Consider the following 24164-nt stretch of genomic DNA (forward strand, 5'->3'; position numbering starts at 1 on the left):
ACTCCTGTTCAGATTTCTTATAATGGGCATTTTGTGGTGTTTGTTTCCTTTTTAGTATTTAAAGAACTTCTAACGAGATTGTCAGAAGAGAAAAGAAATGGTGCCCCTCACCTTCCTAAAATCGGAGACATCAAAAAGGCCAGTCGCTACTCCATTCCAGATCTCGCTGTAGATGTCGAACAGGTGATAGGACTTGAAAAGGTGAATAAAAAAAGCAAAGCCAATACTGTTGGTGGAAGGAACAAGCTAAAAAAGATACTTGACAAGACTCGGATTAGCATCTTGCCACAGAAACCATATAAGTAAGTGTCTCTGTAACTTGTCTGTGCCTTATGCTACTGTGTTAACATGCAAAGATAGTGATGTGATTAGTGTTTGCACATGAGTGTAAAAAAATGACTCAAGTTTTTATTGGCTGAGCTATCTGAGAAGGAATATCGACCAATTCAGTTTGTTTTCATCCCGTTGTTTGCCACTTGCTTGCCCATCCCGGTTTTCATTGAGATAGTTTAGCAACTTTCTCATTTAAACTACTTGTTTTCTCATTTGGAGAAAAATAAGAACCTGTGTTTGCTCCTGTCTCTGCCATGATGTGGCCTGGTTTCTTCTCCTGTTTCTTTGTTTCTGAGCCTCTTCTTCACCATCTGCAGCTGCTCTTTGCCAGCCAAGCCATTGCTGCTCCCAGCTGGCTACTTTTTACCCTGGCCATCCTCTTTTCCCCTCTCTCCTCTGTTTTCAGTTTTTTAGCTGTTGCCAAGACATCATCAACCAAGCACAGAACTCCTGTCCTTCCTCCCAGTGGGCTCAGCAGTCAGAATGGCAGGTGTATTCTTGAATCTCTTTTGACTGTTTATTTATGCCAGGGGCGCAGACCAAAGTTGCAGGTGTCAGACTGTTTTAGCTTTGCTTGTTTGCTTGCTTATTTCTTCAAGCTAAAGCTCCTCTGTGTCTGTGGATGTTTTACAAAACTCAACTATCAGCCACAATTTTTTTAAATACTAAATTACATGGGTTCCTCATATTCATTTATTATATATTCCTCAAAATGCAGTGAAAGGAGATAACTTGAAAACATAGAGATAATTTTCTTTCTTAGATAATGAAGTGGATCTTCCAAGGAGCTGTCCATATAAGCATTCAGGACTCTATCGAGCATTCATTAATTCCACTTCAGATAAAATTTTCATCCTAACATTAGAGAGATATGGTCTAGAATATGCTATTTGATGGGTTGAGTGTCAAACTTGCATTTTTCCCATTCAACTATAGTGATTGGTGGTTTCACATCAGCTAGAAAAGACTGCTACAGCAGAGTCCTGAGTGTTAGCAAGGAGTGTGATGGCTTTATTTATAGACTTGAGAGTATGTTTATACCAATTAAGTTTCTAAGAGGCAGTGGATTAGGCTTACTAAATTACAGAAAACAGGAATCAATTTTTAGAGTGACCCTTCTTGATGAAAAATTCATTTTTAAGTGGATAAAAAAATGTAGAATTATTACTTAAATGTAGAATTATTAGCAGTACAATAACAACAACAAAAATCTTAGAGTCATGTTTGACCATGAGTTAAATAATGAACCTTTAAAACAATCTAACAAAAGCCAGCATGACCCTGGTGAGTATTAATAGAAATGTGATATGTAAGAGCTGGGATATAATCATCCATCGTACAGGGTGTTGGCAAAGGACACAGTATGAGAATATTATGTGTAATTTAATTCTCTCTGTGTTTAAAAAGATATTCAAGGGAGTTCCCTCGTGGTCTAGTGGTTAGGATTTGGCACTTTCATCACTGTGGCCTTGGTTCAAACCCCGGTCTGAGAACTGAGACCCCACATCAAGCTGCTGCATACTACAGCCAAAAAAATAAAAATATGTTCAAAAGCTAGAAAAGGGAAAAGGAGATAATAATTAGATGTGTTGGTTTTAAAGCACTGAGGAAACCCCTTAAGCAATTTGCATTGAAGAACATGTATGACTCGTTTAAATATTTTATTATGAAGATTATTTGAAATAATACATATATGTAAAGTAATTGAAATGGAAAGAATAATTATATTTAAAAGAAGGCTCAATAAACTGTAGAATCTATTATATTGGTATGATAGACTTGATTTAATACTAGTTACTACTTCAGCTTTTCTCTCCTAGAAATCGGCGTATGTTTACAAAAAGATATTTTCTTTTGACAAAGCTACCAGAGTAATCAAGCAGATAAATCTTCTAGATATACTATTTTCCTCTCTCTCCACCCCCCCCCCTCTCTCTCCCTCTCCCTGTCTCTTCCTCCCTCTCCCCAACTCCCACCTCTTTCTCTCTCGAACATTATTAGTATTACAGAAGCTAAGATGCTGGATTCTGGTGGCTTGTCATCAATAGCCCAGTAGAATGATGTGGGTAGTGGGGTGGGAAGGTAGGGGGACAAGGTGAGGCAGGATGATGGTAGAAGTCAGGTCTGGTTGTCGGGTAGGTAGAGAAAGATTGCTGAGCCCAAAGTAGAGATAAAAGTCAACAGACTACATGTAAAGTCAGGAAAGGTCGGAAAATGTCAGTGGCAATGAGAAAGGTCAAGAGGTCGACCAGTAAGAAGATGTGCTCAGTGGTGGAACTTTCTGAATTAAGTCTTTAATATAAAGCAGCTTCAAAAGAGTAAGAGTCCTGTATCTGTGGATGGCAGAGATGTAGGGGACAGTAGAAGTTAGTTCACCATGATAGATGTTAAAATGTGGCTGAGGAGTCCCCACTATAGCTCAGTGGGGTAAGAACTCAACGTAGTCTCCACGAGGATGCCAATTCCATCCCTGGGTTAAGGATCTGGCTTTGCCGTGAGATGTAGTGTAGATCACAGATGCGGCTTGGATCCCATGTTGCTATAACTGTGGTGTAGGCTGCAGCTGCAGCTCTAATTCAACCCCTAGCCTGGGAACTTCTATATGCTGCAAGTGCAACCCTAAAAATAAAATGTGGCTGAGAAACAGCACTGAAGAAGGTGCTCTTTGGGGCATGCCTGGCATATGGTAGTATTGAGAGCTATCTGTGCCAGCAAGAGCCAGATTGGCTTGTGTCCACTGTAGATGTTTCATGTCATGTATGACATACCTTTGGCAATATAAAACCAGGTTTTTGTGGTTGAAAAATAAAATTCCACTAATAAGGTGAGGTTTTAATGTTTCACAGAAAATCAATCCTTTCTTTATATGCATGCACTTAATACACATTTAAATCTGTTGTGGGCTTACCTGTGAATTTTGAAGAATTTATACTAAAATCATCTTTAGTCTTGTCCTTACTTATTTGCCTGTGTAATTTCCACTTCCCCCCAAAAGAGAGGGAGAGTGCTGCTAGATTTTTTTTTTTTGCATAGCTATTAAAAATGGTAGGTATTATGCTTAAGCTATATCATCTGAAAGCCTAATTGATGCCGAGTGTCTTAATTTTATTTATGACACCTTGATTTACATCCCAGCCTCATTATGATCTTCTTTCTCCTTTTTTCAAGGTATTTATACAAATCAGAGCTATAACTGTTTGCTTGTGATCTAGTTATTCTGCGTGTGCTTATTGTTGTATTACGACCATTTGCTTGTGATCTAGTTATTGTGTTTGTGTGTGCTTATTGTCATATTCTGATGCTTTGTTTTGAAAAGAGTTGACCCTTCAAATCTGGAAATAATGTTTTAATGTATTATTAAATCATGTCTCAAGAGTTGTCCCAAAGCTTTTATAAATGGAATTGAGTCTATTGCTATCAACATGAAGCAGTATTTCTTTGGAAACTTAAACGTTTAACTAGAAATTCTGAGTAGAGAGTTAAAAGTAAAAGTGACTCATTGGATTTCCATTGCTGCTTCTTTCGACACCAGGAAATGTCACCACACACCACTGCTTTTTTATGCCCTGTATAATTAAGAAATAATGTCCGTGTCAGGCTTTCTTTACATCTGACTTCATCCATGATCTCATTTATTTCTCTGAAACGTTGGAGAATGAAATTGGGGAAGTTTGATTTATTTTTCCCTATTCATTTTGCTCAATTTCTTCAGTTCTTAATGATAAGATGATAAAACAGCTTATCATTCTGAGGCAGAAATCATCATTTGAGTGACTAAATGCCTTTATAAAAATGTACTTTTTCTTAAATCTATTTCCATGACTATCGTCTTTTCTTGAATATATTTCTGTACTCAGAAACTATGCTAATGTTTGTTATGATTTGTCTAGTTAAAAAGACATAGATTTTAGGGAAACATACTATGTCCTTAAGGAACATAAATTGGGGAGTTCCCTGGTGGCCTAGCAGTTGAGAATCCAGTGTTGTTACTGCTGTGGAATGGGTTTGATCCCTGGCCTGGGAACTTCTTCATGCCATGGGCGCAACCAAAATGAGAAAAGAAGTTGAGTTGTATATACTTGGGCAGTAGTTGCTCTTCTAATTTACAATCCAATATATTAGTGATGTTTTTATATTAACTGCAAGTTTTATGCAATATGGTTTATTTATTGTCTGTATCTACTGTATATTGATGACTCCCAACTCTAACTTGCCACACATTTATTTTCTAACTTTCCTCTCTGTTCAGTGATATTGGGATTGGTCAGTCTCAGGACGACAGCATAGTAGGATTAAGGCAGACGAAGCACATCCCAACTGCACTGCCCGTCAGTGGAACCTTATCCTCCAGTAATCCGGACTTACTGCAGTCCCACCATCGCATTTTAGACTTCAGTACCACTCCTGGTGAGCCCCACCCACACTGCGTTTGTTTCCCTGTCTTTTCCCCTGACCTAATGGTGATGCTCTATGTATCTCTCTTAGTTGGGCGTGGGCTTTGTCAGATGCTAATAGGACAAAGGTAAATGTCAAACAGTTGAACTGATTCTTTTTTATTCTTCACACTAATTTGATGTGGCCACGGGCAAGTTAATCTCTCTGAACTTTTTTCTCTTTCATAAAGTGAAGTTAACAGGTACCACGCAGGTCATATTAAATAAAGAGGTAGAGGCTTATTTCAGGCCTGCCTCATAGGCTTTTCGCTATAAGAAAGATGGACTTTAGATTTAAGTTTTTTTTGTCTTTTGCTGCCACCCTGACAACCTTACTGTTGCTGTTATGATCTGGTCCATTTGCCTTTGCCTGTGGATCCTTTTGTTACCAGTAGGGCAGACTGGTCCTGCAGCATGCCTGTATGTTGACTAAATGAATCCTTGAAGAAGAGTTAAAGTAATGGAGAGGAGTTCCTGTTGTGGCTCAGTGGGGACATGGTGCCTGTGAGGACACAGGTTTGATCCCTGGCCTTGCTCAGTGGGTTAAGGATCCGGCATTGCTGAAAGCTGAGATCTAGGTTGCAGATGTGGCTCACAACTGTGTTGCTCTGGTGTAGGCCAGCAGCTGCAACTCCGATTAGACCCCTAGCCTGGGAACCTCCATATGCCACAGGTGTAGCCATAAAAAAAAAAAAGTACAGGAAAGATGAAAATTTAGTATTATTTTTTTCTGAGGAGTTTTTTATTCAGATTGCTTTGCTTAATTGTTATACCATGCACTAAAACCCTTTCTACTAACGTATGGCTTTTCCTTCCCCTAGACCTGCCAGATCAAGTGTTGAGGGTTTTTAGGGCTGATCAGCAAAGCCGATACATCATGATTAGCAAGGACACCACGGCAAAGGAGGTGGTCATTCAGGCCATCCGGGAGTTTGCTGTGACCGCCACCCCAGATCAGTATTCACTCTGCGAAGTCTCTGTCACGCCTGAGGGAGTAATCAAACAAAGACGACTTCCAGATCAGCTTTCCAAGCTTGCCGACAGAATACAGCTGAGCGGAAGGTATGCACTCCCTAGCCTGTTGGAAGTCTCAACCCCCTCCTTCTAACCCACATCAGAGTCTGGTGAACCCTTTCAAAGTGTATTTAAAATAAGTACCCCTGCAGGAGTTCCCTTCATGGCTCAGCAGTAACAAACCAACTAGTATCCATGAGGACGTAGGTTCAGTCCCTGGCCTCACTCAGTGGGTTAAGGATTTGGCATTGCCGTGAGCTGTAGTGTAGGTCGAAGATGCAGCTTGGATCCCATGTTGCCGTGGCTGTGGTGCAAGCCAGCAGCTGTAGCTCTGATTTGACCCCTAGCCTGGGAATTTCCATATGCCGAAGGTGCAGCACTAAAAAGACCCCCCCCCCCCAAAAAAAAGTACCCCTGCAGATTCAAAAGAAGGTTTTTTGCATTTATCCAGAATTACTGTCTCAGGGGAAAAGCACACATGATTGTTGACCCTCACAGAGGTCTCTTATGAACTTGTTCAAAAAGGGGTGACCTACCATTGTCGCCACCCACCAGGGAGCAGTCAGGAGGGCCCCCTGCTTCTCGTCAGGACTCAAGACTGGCAGAAGGCAGAGGGCTTGATGCCTTTTCTCCTGGATGCACATCCATAAACATCATCCAGCAACATCCTATGTCATTTGCTCCTGCCTACCTGACTTTTCTAGGAGCTTTGTTTGTTTAGCGGAGGTATCTGAAGCTGCCTATTATTGTTCACAACACTATGAAAAATTCTTAACCCTGGAACCAAACCTTAGTTGCTTCAGAGCTTGGTCCTCTGCTGCCTATGTGCTTTTATCACAAGGTACTTACAAGAAAACACTGCATCTGATTTTGCCAGGTCTTGAATCATATTTTTACTGATATATATAATCAGTACCCTCAAATCACAAATTAGTGCAAGTTGAAAAAGGAGTTAGGTTTTGGCTCTTCTGCACTTAACTGAAAATTGAGTGTTTTCATAAATCACAGTTTTTCTTATTTTCTCAACATATGGAGTGTTTCATTGTACACTTGACTTTTTCATATTATCTAAACCTGACTTCATCCATTCTGAATTCTGTTTTCCTGCTGTCAACCAGAACCTTCTAACTCCTCTTCACCTTTATTTCCAACACCAGCACTACCAGGTAGTGTTGTTTGAGGTCTTCATTTCTCATTACCATTTGAGGGTACATGGACCCATTTGTAGTCATGGTGGAGTTCTGCAAATCTCCACTGAGGTGCAGATGCATGATTCACAGGCATTATTCCAGAAAATCATACACAGATTCACCTCACTGGCTTCACGAGTAATCAAAATGGAGTACCTTAAACCTGTGAATGCTGAGGCATGCATCTGCTCTTACGTTGGCTTTGTAAAAACAGGCACAAAGTTTGGTAGGGCCACTATGCTCATTCTGTTTCTTCCTTTATGGGATTTGGCTTAAGGAAAGCGTCTTTCTGCAAAAGCCGGGGGGAAAAAATTTCACAGAGCAAACATGGGGATTCTGTTTTCGACAAGTTGCTCATAGAGACAAAGGAGCACTACTCCTGAGTTCTCTGTGCAGCTGCATCTACCTATGGCAGCCTCTGTCCCCACATCCGACAAATGGGAATGATACCTGCCCCTCCTACTTTTAAATCAGATATTTAAAAGTTACAATCTGTCTTGGAATTGTTCTCCTGGGATCAAATAGAGGGAAACAGTTTATAGATTTCTTTGGCATTTGAATAAATAGGTAGATACACTTGGGCTGATCAGTAGCCACAGAGCCTCTTTGGGGAACCAGAGTGATAACCTGTGTCTGCTGTCTCCTGCTTCCTCCGTTGGAGCCTGTTTTCTTATTTCAACTGATCATTTGAATTATTCTGTTTTCTGCCCATAAAGCAAAAAAAAAAAAAAAAAGATAATTGAGAAGGCGGGGGGGGGGGGGGGGGGGGGGGACAGGAGAAAATGGGCTGAACCTAGTACCAAGGAAATTCCGTGGGATTTGTTAGTTTCTACCAGTGGCTTCCAGATGCGGTTCTGGGGTCTCATGGCTGAGGCAGCCACTGGCATCTCTCTCTGCAAACAAGAGTCCTTCCCTCCTTCCACTGAGCCGTCTCACAAATGTTCTAGAATATTCCTTCCGAGACTGTCAGGCGCCTGCCACCGAGGCTGTGAATTCTGTGTTTCTCACAGGTATTACTTAAAAAACAACATGGAGACAGAAACCCTGTGCTCAGATGAAGATGCCCAGGAGCTGCTGAGAGAGAGTCAGATCACCCTGCTGCAGCTGAGCACGGTGGAGGTGGCCACACAGCTCTCCATGCGGAACTTTGAGCTCTTCCGCAACATCGAGCCCACGGAGTACATAGACGACCTGTTTAAGCTCAAGTCAAAAACCAGCTGTGCCAACCTGAAGAAGTTCGAAGAAGTCATCAACCAGGAAACATTCTGGGTGGCATCCGAAATCCTGAGAGAGACAAACCAGTTGAAGAGGATGAAGATCATTAAGCACTTCATCAAGATAGCACTCCACTGTCGGGAATGCAAGAACTTTAACTCCATGTTTGCAATCATCAGGTGAGAGCCGGTTAGTCGTGCGATCCAAGTCCGTTTGCTGATGAAAATATATGTAAATCCAGTAAAACCGTATACTTCATATGAGCATAGTAGTTTTTCATTGACTCGTATCCAGCCATTCTTTGTCTCTGAATCCTAATCTCAATCCCTAGTTTAAAATCTCTTGTAATGGATGGACCTAGAGATTATCATACTAAGCAAAGTAAGCTAGACAAAGACAAATATCATATGACAGTGTTTACATGTGGAATCTTAAAAAAAAAAAAGATATGGCGTTCCTGTAGTGGCACAGTGGTTAACGAATCTGACTAGGAACCATGAGGTTGTGGGTTCGGTCCCTGGCTTTGCTCAGTGGGTTAAGGATCTGGCGTTGCCATTAGCTGTGGTGTAGGTTGCAGACGCGGCTCGGATCCTGCGTTGCTGTGGCTCTGGCGTAGGCCAGCGGCTACAGCTCCGATTAGACCCCTAGCCTGGGAATCTCCATATGCCGCGGGAGTGGCCCAACATATGGTAAAAAGAAAAAAAAAAGATAAAAATGAACTTATTTACAAAACAGAAACAGACCCACAGAGAAAACTTATGGTTACCAAAGGGGGAAAGGGTGGGAAGGAATAAGGAGTTTGGGATTAACGTATACACACTATTTATAAAAGAGATAACCGCAAGGACCTTCTGTATGGCACAGGGAACTATACTCAATATTCAGTAATAACCTATAAGGGAAAAGAATCTGGAAAAGAATAACTATATATCTACCTATATAGATAAACATATATAGAAAAATAGATGTAAAATGAATCACTGTGTTGTATACCTGAAACTGACACAACGTTGTAAATCAAATATATTTCAATTAAAGAAAAAAATCTCTTCTCTGCTGATTTAGAGCCCAGAAAAGCTCTGTCTGCCACTTTTTCAGCTCTGTGACTTTGGGCAAATTAATTGAATTTTTCAGAACATCAGTTTATTTCTCTATGAGATAACAGTGACCCAAAGAGTTATCAAGCAGGTTAAATGCTGTAATGTCTGTGGAGTTCTATCAACCAGCACAAAGCAGATAGATGCCTAGTAAATGTATTTTCTTCCCCTGTGAGTGTTTACATTGAGGCTGGAAGAAAATACTAACTGGAACAGTGAACAATATTGATGTTGACGGTGATTATTAAGTGAGTCGTTTTTTTTCAGTCTAGGAGTTGGATCATAGTCTTATTATTCTTACGGCTTTTGTTGCATGTTATTACCATAGGATATTTGGCCAGGCTTTTTATCGAATGCCTCTTTGGTGCCAGCACTCCTCTGTACAGAGGCAAAAACAAAACACAGTCCTGCCCTCACAATACTGGGCCTTCTAGTTGTTTTGCTCACAGTACACAGGCCAGGATGGTAAAAAAGGGAGAGGAGTGAAACCCCTCGGCCTCATCCCTGCTTCCATACTCCAGTTACATTGCCCAGAATTATTGAGTTTCTTAAGAATCCTATAAATTGCTGTGTATAATAACAGCATTCACACAGAGGTGTCCTATGTTAATAAATAAGCAATCACCATTTTACCTCGTTTGTTTCATAAAAAGTGTCATTTAATTTTGTATCACTGTTTTTTTTTGTTTTTTGCTTTCTCTCAGTGGCCTAAACCTGGCCCCAGTGGCGAGGCTACGTACCACCTGGGAAAAACTCCCCAATAAATATGAAAAACTCTTTCAAGATCTCCAAGACTTGTTTGATCCTTCCAGAAACATGGCAAAATATCGTAATGTCCTCAACAGTCAAAACCTACAGCCTCCCATAATCCCCCTGTTTCCAGTTATCAAGAAGGACCTCACTTTCCTTCATGAAGGTAAATATTAAAAATAAATACAGGAGTTCCCGCTGGCTTAGTGGGTTAAGGATCCAACATTGTCACTGCTGTGGCATGGATTCATTCCCTGGGCTGGGAATTTTGTATGCCAAAAACAGACACAGCTTTAAAAAAAAAAAAAAAAAAATAGGAGTTCCCACTGTGGTGTAGTGAGTTAAGACTCCAACTATAGTGCTTCAGGTTGCTGTGAAGGCACAGGTTTGATACCCAACCTGGTGCAGTGGGTTAAAGGATCCAGTGCTGCCACAGCTGAAGCTTAGATTCAATCCCTGGCCTAGAAACTTCCATATGCTGTGTGTGCCACCATTGCAAAGATAATAATAGTTAAAAAGTAAATATGAAGCTCAAATAGCTTTCATATTTGCAGGTCAAGTAGATAACTACCAAATATATATCGTGTATATATCCTCTACATTCTCCACTTTCACTCTTAATTTAAAGCTATGTTCTTAGTTATTTTGAAAATTAAAAAACACACATGGGAGTTCCCATCGTGGCTCAGCGGAAACGAATCTGACTAGTATCCATGAGGATGCAGGTTCAATTCCTGGCCTTGCTCAGTGGGTCAGGGGTCTGGTGTTGCCATAAGCTGTGGTGTAGGTCACAGATGCGGCTCAGATCCTGAGTTGCTGTGGCTGTGGTATAAGCTGGCAGCTACAGCTCCGATTCGACCCCTAGCCTGGGAAGCTTCATATGCCTCAGGTGCAGCCCTAAAAAGACAAAAAATAAGAAATAAAAATAAAAACATGCATTGATTTCAGAGTTGTCAGAAAGTCTTGAAAAGTGTCAGAGATGGTCTGTTATGACCCTCAAGAGGGTTATAAATCTGTAGATTCCGTACATGGAGAAGTCTTCCACTTGTGGAAGCATGGGATATATGCCACAGGACTCCCTTTTACTTTGCCAATTCCAGGAAATGACTCTAAAGTTGATGGGCTGGTCAATTTTGAGAAGCTACGAATGATTGCAAAAGAAATTCGTCATGTTGGCCGCATGGCCTCCGTTAATATGGACCCTGCCCTCATGTTCAGGACTCGGTAAGTGTGTCTTCCTCGGTGGCGCCCATGGGGTTAGAGAAGGTTGAGCTTAGACCTGCCTCCTAAATGAGAAAGTTTTGAATGCGTCCATTTTTAGCGGGGCAAAATTTATTAGGGTGTGTGGAGAATCCCCACTGAGCTCTCATTTGGAACGAATGTCTTGTTTCACATCAGTGAAAACAGCCTGTCTCTCATTTTTCATCAAACACAAGGCACAACTATTCCTTATTTTTCAGAACACTGACTTGCAGAGCTAAAGCTCGGAATTGATAGTATGAACTAAAATACATAAACAATTCAAACAGTATCGTGTCACTATCCACACAATGGATTTAGCGGTCAGGGCCATCAAAAATGATGAAGCTAGGGAAGGAGAGAACAAGAGTTTTTAGACCGAAATGTTTAAGTATGTTTGTCTTCGGAGCCAGGACACTATTGCTGGTCAAGTCGTGTGTGAGGAGAGTGCAGTGTAACGATTGTGGGCTCCTAGTACTGCCGTATCCAGAAGTCTAGTCCTCTGTCTCTGAGCTTGTGATCTCTCTGTCTCTTTCACACCCATGCTTCAACCTCCGTGGCTCTCACTTACAGGAAGAAGAAGTGGAGGAGCTTGGGGTAAGTGGCGCACACCCACACAGCTCTCATCCTGCTCATGGCCTTGTTTTCTTACCTGCTGCATTTTCTGAAGCTTCGCATTTTTGCATTTTTTTCCTTAACCCTCCTGCTCTAGCAGAATTTGAGTTGGCAAACTGACTTCAAGTTTAATCTACGGGGGCTTCTGCTTTTGAGGTCATGACCCACGCGAGCTGGGAAATGACTGATGGTCATTTCAGGGACCGTAGGCCAGGCATACTCCTGAGCTTCTAAAAAGACTTTATTTTGATATGATTGGTGTGTTTTAAAATGAGAAGGGTCTAACCTGGCTGGGGTGAGGGGTGGAAGGATGTTAGAAGAAAAAATTGTGCAATTTAAATACCATTGCACAGATTTTTGAGAAGTAAATATATGCAATATAAAAAGTGCCCCTAAGTGTTAAAACTAAATTTTTTACAGCTCAACTAACTACTGTTTTCATCCTATAAACCAATTCTTTTAAAAAAATAATTCTTAACAACTCATGTGCTAGTTTCTATATATATGATTTTACATTTGCATGACCATTTTATTAACAGATTGACCATATTACTTGAAAAACTCACTACATTTAACCCAAGCAATAAGAGAACAATTGTGAGCATTGTGGCTAAATTTATTTCAATCCATGTAAGACATCCTCTTTAGGAAAAAGAAGTTTGATGTCGCTCCTAATGAGTGTAGCTGTATTCTTGCATGAGCTTTTATATATAATCATTAAAATTTGCTGGCTTCCATGAGAGAACTGCCTTTAATGCTCTAGAGAAGAGAAAAGTAGAATTTTCTAGTTGGAACAGAGCAGGTGCCAAACATCTATGTATACATATAGTATATGTATGATTCTTTTTTAACTTGAAAAAAATTCGGAATCTGAGTTAGTCTGTATTCCTCTGAAAGAGGTTTGCTTACCAGAATGAGGCAGGTGACTTACTGAACGTAGACTCTGTACAGACTCCGTGTAAGTTCCAGGTGGAGAGAGGATCCGGTACTAGAGCGAGCTGCCTATTTGCCCTTTCATCTTCCAGGTCTCTCAGCCAGGGTAGTACAAACGCAACAGTGCTAGATGTTGCTCAGACAGGCGGCCACAAAAAGCGGGTGCGCCGTAGCTCCTTCCTCAATGCCAAAAAGCTTTATGAAGATGCCCAAATGGCTCGGAAAGTGAAGCAGTACCTGTCCAACCTGGAGCTCGAGATGGACGAGGAGAGCCTGCAGACATTGTCGCTACAGTGCGAGCCAGCAACCAACACGTGTGAGTGTCTCCAGAAAATGGCCAGGGATGCGATCAGGAGCGCAGGTCACAGGTCGGCCTATGGCACCCCAGGGGGCAGGCGCTGAATGAACTGGCTAAGTGTGGAGGTGGCGCATACCCATCTTGGGACCACTAGCCTGCTCCTCGAAAGCGCCAGGGGACCACCGAAGTCTTCTTCAGGGGACTGTTGGTTTTATCATGATGCAGCCAGACTGTAGGCAAGGGACCCCGGGGCGGGAGTTGGGGAGTTGGTGGTGCAGCTGCTATTTATCACTGGTTTTCTCACAAAGCTGCTTCCTGAGAAGGGCACGGAGCCTGGAGTGCTGGCTGCCTCTGCCACCCTCTGCCCTGCCAGCCCCCAGCAGTAAGTTCAGCTCCACTTTAGGCAGTAATTCTGTCCCACAGTGAACCCTAACGCTGCTTCATGTGTAGCTTCCCAGCCTTTAAAAGTCTGGCCAGGCCAGAGGTGGGGGCTGTTTTCTTTCTTTGCACCTGTGTTTGTAAGAGGTATTTTCTGCTAGGACTCTTTGGGGTGTTTTATGGGCAAGTTTGAAGATACCCTCCATAGAGCTTAAACCTTAGGTAATTTGAGAATATTCGGGTCATCGGAGTCATCCAGGACACTGCACAAGCACCGCGTGTCATGTTGAAGACCTTGTCCATTGGTCTGAATTCAAATCCTGTTTGTTCCTTATACTAACAATGTAACTTTCGGCAGGTTACCCGAACTCCTTAATCCTTAGCTTCTTCATGTATAAAATGGAGGAAGTATAACATGCTGTTGAGTTGTTATGGATATTAATACACTTCAAAAACAGCATTTAACTGCCCTGTTTAATTGGTTTGCTTTCTATCTGCTGTGGAATTGTACAGTCAGTATAATACTTAAGGAGTATTGTCTGCTATTAGCCACATAGATAATTCTATCCCACAGAAGTGAGAATTTGATAGTTGAAAGATTACAGCTAATATTATTTACTAAATTAAAACTAATAAGTGCATCTTAGAAAAGTAATTCCTAACAATTTTCCTGTTGTAGCTTTTATCATAGATGTGTGTTTCTTTATAAATGTACATAACATTGAATTATCCACATTTTTCTGTTTTATTTTTAATGTGGTGTTTAATAATATAACCATCCTTTGAGATGGCTAGTCTCATAAAGTAAATCGTTGTCCCATCACGCCTCTTTTCTGTATTTAGGGTTCTCCATCCACCCCTGTTTATGTCCTTTATAGACAAAGGGTAGAAAGATACACATTTTAGAATGCAGGAAATGCTCACACAGTTCTAAAATTATCCTTTCGTAGCCGGTAATATCTTAAATTTCTTGTTCTCTTTTCAAACTGAACAATTATCAGTGCCGAAGAATCCTGGTGACAAAAAGCCTGTCAAATCCGAGACCTCTCCTGTGGCCCCGAGGGCAGGGTCGCAGCAGAAAACGCAGCCCCAGCCACCACCACAGCCGCAGCCCCTGCCACATAAAATGAACCAAGGACTGCAGGTCCCTGCTGTGTCCCTCTATCCTTCACGGAAGAAAGTTCCTGTAAAGGATCTCCCACCTTTTGGTAAGTGACCGAGGTCACATCCTCTTTTGGCCCTGTTCACTGTCGTGCTTTTCAGAGTAGGAAACAATGCTCATCCTGGGTAACTTCGTCTCATATTTGTCTGCCCCTGATGTTCACTAAGTTAAACTTTACATGTGCCCGTGGAAGAGGACTGTCTTTATAAAGCCATCTCATTTAATCATGCTCATTTGCCATGGCAGAGGGGGGCAGAGGCATAAAATGGGAAAAGGATGCTTTTACTCCTTCAATTCTTAATGAGTGCAGAGGCTGCTTTGTCCGTATACCTTACGTAAACTAGTTTTGCCTTATGATTGATGAGTTGCTAGAGTTTAGGTAGAATGTTCCAAAGCAAAATGATTTGTCTGGAGGTAAATTCTCATTTGTCGAATCACCGATTCTATAACTTGGGAGGAAAATACGATCAGTTCCTGAATGTTAAAGGAGCCAAACCATGCTTCATTTCCTGTTAAAAGTAATGTTTCGAGGGAGTTCCCTGATGGCCTAGCCATTAAGAATCTAGTAGTGTCACTGCTGTGGCTCAGGTTCCATTTCTGGCCAAGGAACTTTCACGTGCCATGGGTAAGGCCCCCCAAAAAGGTAATGTGTTGACTAGTTTAGTCCCTTTATGTAAATGGTACAAAATTATTTTTCATAAAGTGGTCTGCTTTTTTCCATGTGTATATGTGAAATGAAACAATTTTGATAATAGGAAGGAACTCTTAAAAACAGCAGCAAAGAGTTCACTCCAATAAAATAGGGTGTTAGTAACTGATCTAGTTTCCCCCCAGTTGTTTCAGGCAGGAATTGAGTGGATCCTTCATAGGCTCAGCCATCTGCTCCTTCCTCCTGATCAGCATGTGTTGAGTTTGAGAGAGAGTGAAACATCTCCCCTTTCCTCGACAATTCCTCTTTGAAAGTCTGTTGCTCCCCTATCCCAGATGAACTGAATTAATGTTCTTTTGTCCACTGTCTTTATAATATTCTTACATTCCTGCGTCCTGTGCAGGTTGACTTCTATTACCTCTTTTATATTGCGCTGCTTCTTTTTTTTAAATTAGAGTATAGCTAATTTACAGTGTGTGCCAATTTCCGGTGTACAGCAGAGTGACCCAGTTATACAGATATATACAATCTTTTCCTCATGCTATCTTCCATCATGTTCTATCCCAAGAAGACCGTATATAGTTCCCTGTACTATGCAGTAGGATCTCCTTGATTATCCATTCTAAATATAAAAGTTTGCATCTATCAACCCCAAACTCCTCATCCATGCCAATCCCTCCCCCTCCCCTCTCAGCAGCCACAAGTCTGTTCTCTATGCCTGCTTATTTCTGTTCTGTGGATAGGCTCATTTGTGCCCTCTTTTAGACTCCACATGTAAGTGACATCAAGCTTCTTTCATGGAAATCTGTCAGTTTTCCTCTTAGCTGAACTCAGCCTGTTAGTCCACATGGAGGTGTGCTAGAGAGAAAGCCATCCCCCACTTTCCCAGACAGAATCTCTGTCTAGCACATTTAAGCTTCTCTGAATTTATGAACTTTAGAAAAGATGGATGAAAGAGTCCTGTCTTCTTAGGATGGTTTAATAGATACTTTAATAGATATTTAAGATACTTTAAGTATCTTAGAGATGCTGCCCCCTATTCCTCAAATATATTTTTTTCTGAATACTGTCTGCCTTTTCAATATTAGTGTCTCTGTCATCACTAGAGGTACTTTTGAAATGCAACAGGGTGTAGCATTTTCACATCCATCTATGTAGTTGGAAGGCAGCACTTTCTGAATCTATGTATGATGCTGGCTTGGAAGTTTTTTCTAAATCAAATCTATTCATTCATATAGCTGTAGTGTAGCTGGTATTTTCATGTATCCTCTGTATATCAATATCTGTGCATGAAATTAAAAGATTGCTTTAAAAGTGATTTTTAAAAGATTGTATTAAAATAGATCAAACACTTGCATTCAGATGAAAGATTAAGTCTTTGTTAAATTTCACTGCCTCCTTTTTAATGGATTCTTTTAGGTATAAGAACATTAATATTCATTGAGGTAGTTTCAACCTATAATCCTTTCCCTGGTGTCTCTTTGTTGTTCGAAATAAGGTAGTTGATAGATAGCGCCTCATAATAATACTACAAGCTTAATAAAAATATCTTACTGTGTCTCCCTCATTTCTAAAAGGGGAAATTTTTTTTAGGGGAAAAAAAAGATCACCTTATATTGGGGAATTCCCTGGTGGCTCAAGTGGGTTAAGGATTTGGTGTTATTTCTGCTATGGCACTGGTTACAGCTGTGGCACAGGTTCAGTCCTTGGCCTGGGAATTCCCACATGTTGCCAGGCCGAAAAAAAGAAAAATTACTTTGTATTGGTTCATGTAATCCTTTTCCTTCTGTCTCATCCTCCTTGATCGTACACTTGATGCTGGATCACTCCCTTCTATAAACATCTCCTGTAGTTTCTGAGACGTAGAACTTTCTGGCTTGTCCATCCCCCCCCCCCCCCCCCGCCGCCACCTTCTCTGTCATCCATTTATTCGACCAAATATTAACATAGAATTCCTAGCATTCTTTTCATCTCTTTTCTTGCCACTTCCTATTGGTTCTTGGCTCTTTACCTTCTAGCCATCATTCCCGCTTCCCATAGGCTTTTCCCAACAACACCAAAATACCTGTTTCCAATTCACACCTGAGTTCTAGTAAATATTCTGAACTACATTGCTTTCATCCCAACTTAAAAGATTTCCAAATTGTCTCTCTTTTTTCTTCCTTGTCATCAAACATATTGTTAAATAACGGGGTGGTGAAGATTTAGGATCTCAAGTGTGAAATATCAGAAGTCAGATCATGGGTACCTCGTAACTCGCGTGAGCTCTCTGTTCACACTGTGAAGAGCACAGAGATCACCGAGAGTCTAAACGGGCTGAAAGGAAACGTAATACTGATTCTTAACACACAAAAGATTTTTTAGTTAACGAATGTTATTCTTTTCAGTCTTGGAAATGCGTATTGAAGTTATTTTCTTTCTCTCACAGGCATAAACTCTCCACAAGCTTTAAAGAAAATTCTTTCTTTGTCTGAAGAAGGGAGCCTGGAGCGCCACAAGAAACCAGCAGAAGACACAATATCAAACGCGTCTTCCCAGCTCTCTTCTCCCCCCACCTCCCCACAGAGCTCTCCAAGGAAAGGTGACTGGGTTCCTGACTCTTTTCCTTCAGGGTCACCTGTGCTTTCAGCTGTAATGCATTCCAGTTATAGATGACATCATTTCTGACATTAGGGTCACTTAAGACGTTCAGATGCATAATACCCGGTGGATTTTTCTCCCCTCAGTTTATAAGTTTGAGAGAATTTTGGTATTTTTTTAATATTATATTTATAAATAAATAGTATTAAAATGGTATAACTATATAAGGCATTTACAAAATTCATTTAAGTTCTGTATTGTTTGTAAGTGTGGAAATAATTCTTTTTACACTAACAGTTGTTCTAACTACATATGATTACATAGCATTCATTACAGAGTCAAGGGCTATAAAAACATAAGAAAAACTAGGAGTTCCTGTTGTAGCGCAGTGGTTAACGAATCCGACTAGGAACCATGAGGTTGCGGGTTCGGTCCCTGGCCTTGCTCAGTGGGTTAACGATCCGGTGTTGCCGTGAGCTGTGGTGTAGGTTGCAGACGCGGCTCGGATCCTGCGTTGCTGTGGCTCTGGCGTAGGCCAGCGGCTACAGCTCCAATTCAACCCCTAGCCTGGGAACCTCCATATGCCGTGGGAGCAGCCCAAGAAATAGCAACAACAACAACAAAAAAGGCAAAAAAAAAGAGAAAAACTAATATCTTCCTGATTTATTTTTTCATTGTGTTAACATGGGTCTTGATTATCTTTCTTTTTGCTGTCTTGTTTTATTTTTAAAGAGATTAAATTTTAGGGACTCAAACTCTCCTTATGTTAATGCTTTCTGATCTTAAAATGCTAGATGATTTTCTGCTGCATAACCCTCAGGATTACTTTCTATCCCACCCTTTAATTGAATGGGTGTAAGCTGGCCCTAAACAGCCAGGACAGCCATCCCTAGAAGAAGGCCAAAGAGAGTAAGACATTTTTAGATTTCACTGACACCACAGATACCTTTTCTGCTTTACTTTTTTTTTTTTTTTTTTCTTCACATCTTTTTAGGACCGTACCCAAGGCATATTGAAGTTCCTTGGTTAGGGATCGAATCAGAGCTGTAGTTGCCAGCCTACACCACAGCCATAGCAACATGGGATATGAGCTGTGTCTGTGACCTACACCACAGCTCACGGCAATGCCAGATCCTTAACTCATTGAGTGAGGCCAGGGATCGAACCCGCAGCCTCATGGATACTAGTTAGGTTCATTACCGCTGAGCCACAACGGGAGCCCACCTTTTCTGCTTTACTTTGTAGCTGCTTCTACAAAGCAAAATGGAGTTCTGTGCATTTTATGGGGGTATCAGTTTCTCTGTCCTCCTTACATGGGTGTATCTGAATTCTTTTTTCATCCCATTGTTAGGTGGCAGTGGCAATCAGCTGGGATCCTTTGTCTCCAGGCATCTGGACTTAACCAGTTCCCCCTCTTCTCTTAGAAGTGAGAACAGTAACAAGAATAACAGTGCAGCACAGAGCTATGGGATAGGTGGGGTTTATAGTACTGCAAGCCAGGTGGGGAAGAGAGCAGGCATCTCGTTACTTAAGGAACACAGAGAATTCATCCAAATGTCAAGTGCTCCACCTGACTGGTTATTTTTCAAGAGATGTTTTTATTTTTTGAACAGACTGTTCGGGGAAGGCTTTAAATCTTGCCTGTCAGAACTTGCTGTGTGGTTTATAAAAAGACATTTCATAGATGAATACATTAAATCTTATCAAGACCTGTGTGACCTTTAAAAAATAAGTCAGGAATGAAGAGTTTACTGAGAGGATGGAAGTGCTCTTTAGAAAGTACATGTAGATGCTCTAGATCAAATGTTTTTTTATTAGGTGGGCAGCATTGAAAAATCTTGCATTGTGTACATTTAATCATATAAAATCAGTATTTTAAATAATATGAGATTCTTAGTAAGAAAAATGAGTACTGAGAAAGGTGATTTGGATTTTTTTGTTAAAAATGTCAAGACAGGGAGTTCCTACCTTAGCACAGTGGGTTAAGGATCCCACATTGCTGCAGCTGTGGCATAGGTCACAGATGTGGCTTGGATTTAGTCCCTGGCTCAGGAACTTCCATATGTTGCGGGTGTGGCCGAAAAGGGGGAAAAAAATGTCAAGACCAACCTCTCTTCCTTTGTAACTTTCAGAATTATTTTTAGCAACAAAGGAGAGTTACGGGGTCCTTCAGTCCAAAAAAATGGACATCTGTTTAGACATAGTGATGTTCCAGGGACAAAATGGAGATTTTTTACATTACATCCTTCCGAACAACTGGCTTTTATGTGATTTATCCAATATAACATTAATGTTGAAAAATCAAATGGCAAAAATCCACAGATTATCTTCCTCAATTCTTATTTCTTACTCATATGTGTCCACTTAAAATTGTAGTGCAGATCTTTCCAGTTGAGTTATTCTATGCCATAGAGTTCTAAAAATGAAAATTCCACTGAAAACAAACTGACTGGTTGCAGTTTGAGGAAAAAAAAAAACATTTTTAAATGTCTTCCTAGATTCTTCATCATTTCTTTTATATAGACTCATGTAGTAGTATTTATATTGAAGAGAACTAAGAATAGTAGAGTAGTGCCATGATTTCTGCATCAATTCCTGACTCATGTAACAATGTTGTTTTTTTTTTTTTTTTCTCTCTCAACTCTTGTTAAACACGTTAAACACCAATGGAGTAAAAATTGACCATATTTTCAGTCACCAGGTGTCCCTAAGTAAAATGCCTACCCCCATTTTCATGGTGATGCCCCTGGATGTCCGCCAGTGGGCAGACTTCACCTTCATGCTGCAAACCCACAGGGTCTAATGAGTGCTATGTTCCTCATGCAGGCTATACTTTGGCTCCCAGTGGAACCGTGGATAACTTCTCAGACTCTGGTCACAGTGAGATTTCTTCACGTTCCAGCCTCGTCAGCAACTCCTCCTTTGACTCAGTGCCGGTCTCGCTGCCAGAAGAACGGCGCCAGAGGCACTCGGTCAGCCTAGTGGAGAGGCGGCCGGTGCTAGAGCCTGACCAGTACAGCCTGGGGTAGGGACTCCGCTTCTTTTTCGCACCCCCCACCCCATCCTTCTTCCAGCTTCCTCCCCGGGGGTCTTTCCCTTTACCTACATGATGCCTAGGAGTGGTCTCCCATCCCAGTCCTCGTGTCCACAGTTCCACGTGATGAAACACTGAGTTCTTGCTGCCCGGCGACTCCCTTGAGTTAAGGCTCTGCCTTGCTGGAACAGGTCTGTCCTGTGCCCAAGGCAGGAGCTGACTCTGGGATGTGTTACCTAGGGGCCGCCTTCCCAAAATAATCGGATGGTGTTGAGCTTTGCAAGGAGAATGTTCATTCCTTGTGAGCAGGTGGTCGTTCTTTCCCTGTGCGTTGATGTGGTGGTAACAATCCGGGGAGGAAATGGAACTCTAACTACTGGACCACCAAGGAGTGTCAAGGGGAGGAAACTAGACAGGATGGAATGGGCTGCTGTAACTCAGTCTGGTGGGGCTTTCACCCACTTCTTGGGATGAGAGGAAGCCACCTTTCCAGGAAAAAGTGTTTTGGATTTATCATAAAAGTGTTAGTTAATACTCTTGCTCTCCCCTCCCCTCCCTCTCTTCCCCTTCATTTTTTTCTTTTTGTTTTCTCTTGGCCCCTTAGGTCCTGTGTGCCAGTGTCTGAGAGCCGGGGCTTGTACGCCGCAGCCACCGTGATTTTTTCTCCAAGCACAGAGGAACTGTCTCAAGACCAGGGGGACCGAGCCTCCCTGGATGCTGCTGACAGTGGCCGAGGGAGCTGGACGTCATGCTCAAGTGGTTCCCACGACAACATACAGACCATCCAGCACCAGAGGAGCTGGGAAACACTCCCTTTTGGGCACACTCACTTCGACTATTCAGGGGACCCCGCAGGCTTATGGGCCTCGAGCAGCCATATGGACCAAATCATGTTTTCTGACCACAGCACAAAGTACAGCAGGCAGAATCAAAGCAGAGAGAGTCTTGATCAGGCCCAGTCCCGGGCAAGCTGGGCATCTTCCACAGGATACTGGGGAGAGGACTCAGAAGGGGACACAGGCACCATCAAGCGGCGAGGGGGGAAGGACGTTTGCATTGAAGCTGAAAGCAGCAGTGTGACGTCTGTAACCACGGAAGAAGCCAAGCCTGTTCCCGTGCCCACTCACATGGCAGTGACACCAGGCACTGCCAAGGGGCTCATTGGTAAGTAGACTGCAGGCTCTGTTGTGTCTGGGTCACGGCTTTACTCCAGCTTATTTCAAAGTGAAGGTATATGTGTGTGGTCCTGCCCATGTATCACTGTGAAGGGCTTCCAAATTAGCTATCGAATTGGGCTTTTGAAATGAAGAGTGTTATGAGCCCAGGCTCCCTGGCCAAGTTGGCCAAGCTTCCAACACAGAGTGCATCTTAGCTGTCTACATCAGCAGCTTGTGGTTATGGGTGTTACCTGGCCTGATATTCATCTTCTCAGTTGAAAATTATCAGGTAGGATGGCCATTCTCTCTCTAAAAGAAGAATTTTTTGTTTAATTGGAGAAATTGTTTTAAATATTTTATTATTTTATTTTGTACCCTTGAGTTGTATTTAGAAGTTTACACTTTGCATATTCAAGAATATTCTATTGGAAGTTCCCATTGTGGCACAGAAAGTTAAGAACCCAACATAGTATCTGTGAGGATGCAGATTCAATCCCTGGCCTTGCTCAGTGGGTTAAGGATCCGGCATTGCTGTGGCTATGGTGTAGGTCCCATTTGCAACACCAGTTCAACCCCTAGCTCCGGGAACTTCCAAGTGCCACAGGTGCAGTCCTTAAATCTTCTATTGATGTTATGCAGATAAACTGTTTCTGTGCTAAACAAATTTTCTCTGCCCACAGCAGAACGAGGAGAGGGTGTTAGGAGAGAATTCAGTAAAAGCTTGGGAGCCAGGCAGGTTGGGGTTTGAATCCCTGCTTTGCCATTTTCCTAGCTTTGTGACATTGGGCAAGGAACTATGTCTGTTTCCTCACCTGTAAAGTGAGTTTAATAATTTCTACCATACAGTTGGTGTGAGGATTAAAGGAAATCTATGCAAAGCACTTAGAAGACGAGTGCTTAGTTAATTCTTAAGTACACCAAAGATGCTGTCACTCTGTGCTGCTGTTTCTGCTGTGAAGTCTTATGTTCCCTTAATCCTATCTCTATTCTCTATAGCCTGTTCAACGTCTGCATAATTGGAGTGTAGGGATACATTATAGGATATAGTGAGAAATTCTGGAATTTAACCTTTGAAGACACCACTTTTATTAGAGAAATTATAGTTATTTTATCATGTAAATAGTCATGGGGTGGGTGTCAAATTTATATCCTTTCAAGATGAATAAGGAGAGTAGTTAATATCTATTCTTAGGTTGCAATTTATAAAGCACTTTTTTTTGGAAGTATAGGTGATTGACAATATTGTGTTAGTTTTAGGTGTACAGCAAAGTGATTCAGTTATCTTTTTTTCTAATTTTTTTTCCATTATAGGTTATTACAGATATTGAATATAGTTCCCTCTGTTACACAGTAAATCCTTGTTGCTTATCTATTTTATATATAGTAATGTGTATCTATTAATCCCATACTACTAATTTATCACTCCCCCCTTTCCCTTTTGGTAACCATAAGTTTCTATGTCTGTGAGTCTATTTCTGTTTTGTAAATAAATTCAGTTGCATTTTTTTAGATTCCATATATGTGATATCATATGATATTTGTCCTTCTCTGACTTCACTTAGTATGATAATCTCTAGGTCCATCCATGTCACTGCAAGTGGTGATACTTCATTCTTTTTTATGACTGAGTAATATTCCATTATGTATTTGTACCACATCTTCTTTATCCATTCATTTGTCGATGGTCAGATGGGTTGCTTCCATGTCTTGGTGATTGCAAGTAGAAAAACACTTTCTTTCAACCACCTAATACTCAATTTTTATTACAAAGGAAAGAAAAATGATTTAAGTTCCTCACAGTTGAGTATAGAAAGTCCAGGTAAAACTTTGATTTTAGTTGCCTTCACAGACTCATGTTTTAAGTCATGACAGTAATAAAAGGGTTTTAAGAAAAATTAATCCATGACATACACATAGTCTTAAGTTATTTAATTTGCATCATCTTTTCTACTACTCTCCCAAATTTATTTTGATTCCCTGTTTTCCGGAGTGAGGCCCAAGACCAGAAAGTAAGGTGGAATTGATCCTCTGCCTGGTGAGGGTCACTGCCCAGCCAAGAGGAGCAGCCGGCCTGGGCAGGAGAGGGG

The 24164-nt window shown here is 41.4% G+C and overlaps 1 protein-coding gene across 1 annotated transcript in view; it reads left to right on the forward strand.

Moving 5' to 3' along the window:
- The window catches only part of RAPGEF2 (Rap guanine nucleotide exchange factor 2), a 257528-nt gene that overhangs the window by 229553 nt on the left and 3811 nt on the right, over nucleotides 1–24164 (forward strand). Inside the window, 13 exon segments of the mRNA XM_047799425.1 lie at nucleotides 56–302; nucleotides 4583–4740; nucleotides 5588–5828; nucleotides 7981–8364; nucleotides 9987–10198; nucleotides 11133–11256; nucleotides 11845–11868; nucleotides 12912–13135; nucleotides 14497–14703; nucleotides 17735–17887; nucleotides 19238–19312; nucleotides 20713–20911; nucleotides 21525–22084. Of these exon segments, the coding sequence (XP_047655381.1) occupies nucleotides 56–302; nucleotides 4583–4740; nucleotides 5588–5828; nucleotides 7981–8364; nucleotides 9987–10198; nucleotides 11133–11256; nucleotides 11845–11868; nucleotides 12912–13135; nucleotides 14497–14703; nucleotides 17735–17887; nucleotides 19238–19312; nucleotides 20713–20911; nucleotides 21525–22084 (2808 nt within the window).

Source organism: Phacochoerus africanus, chromosome 10 (genome assembly GCF_016906955.1).
Source record: "Phacochoerus africanus isolate WHEZ1 chromosome 10, ROS_Pafr_v1, whole genome shotgun sequence".
In the NCBI taxonomy this organism is placed as follows: Eukaryota; Metazoa; Chordata; class Mammalia; order Artiodactyla; family Suidae; genus Phacochoerus; species Phacochoerus africanus.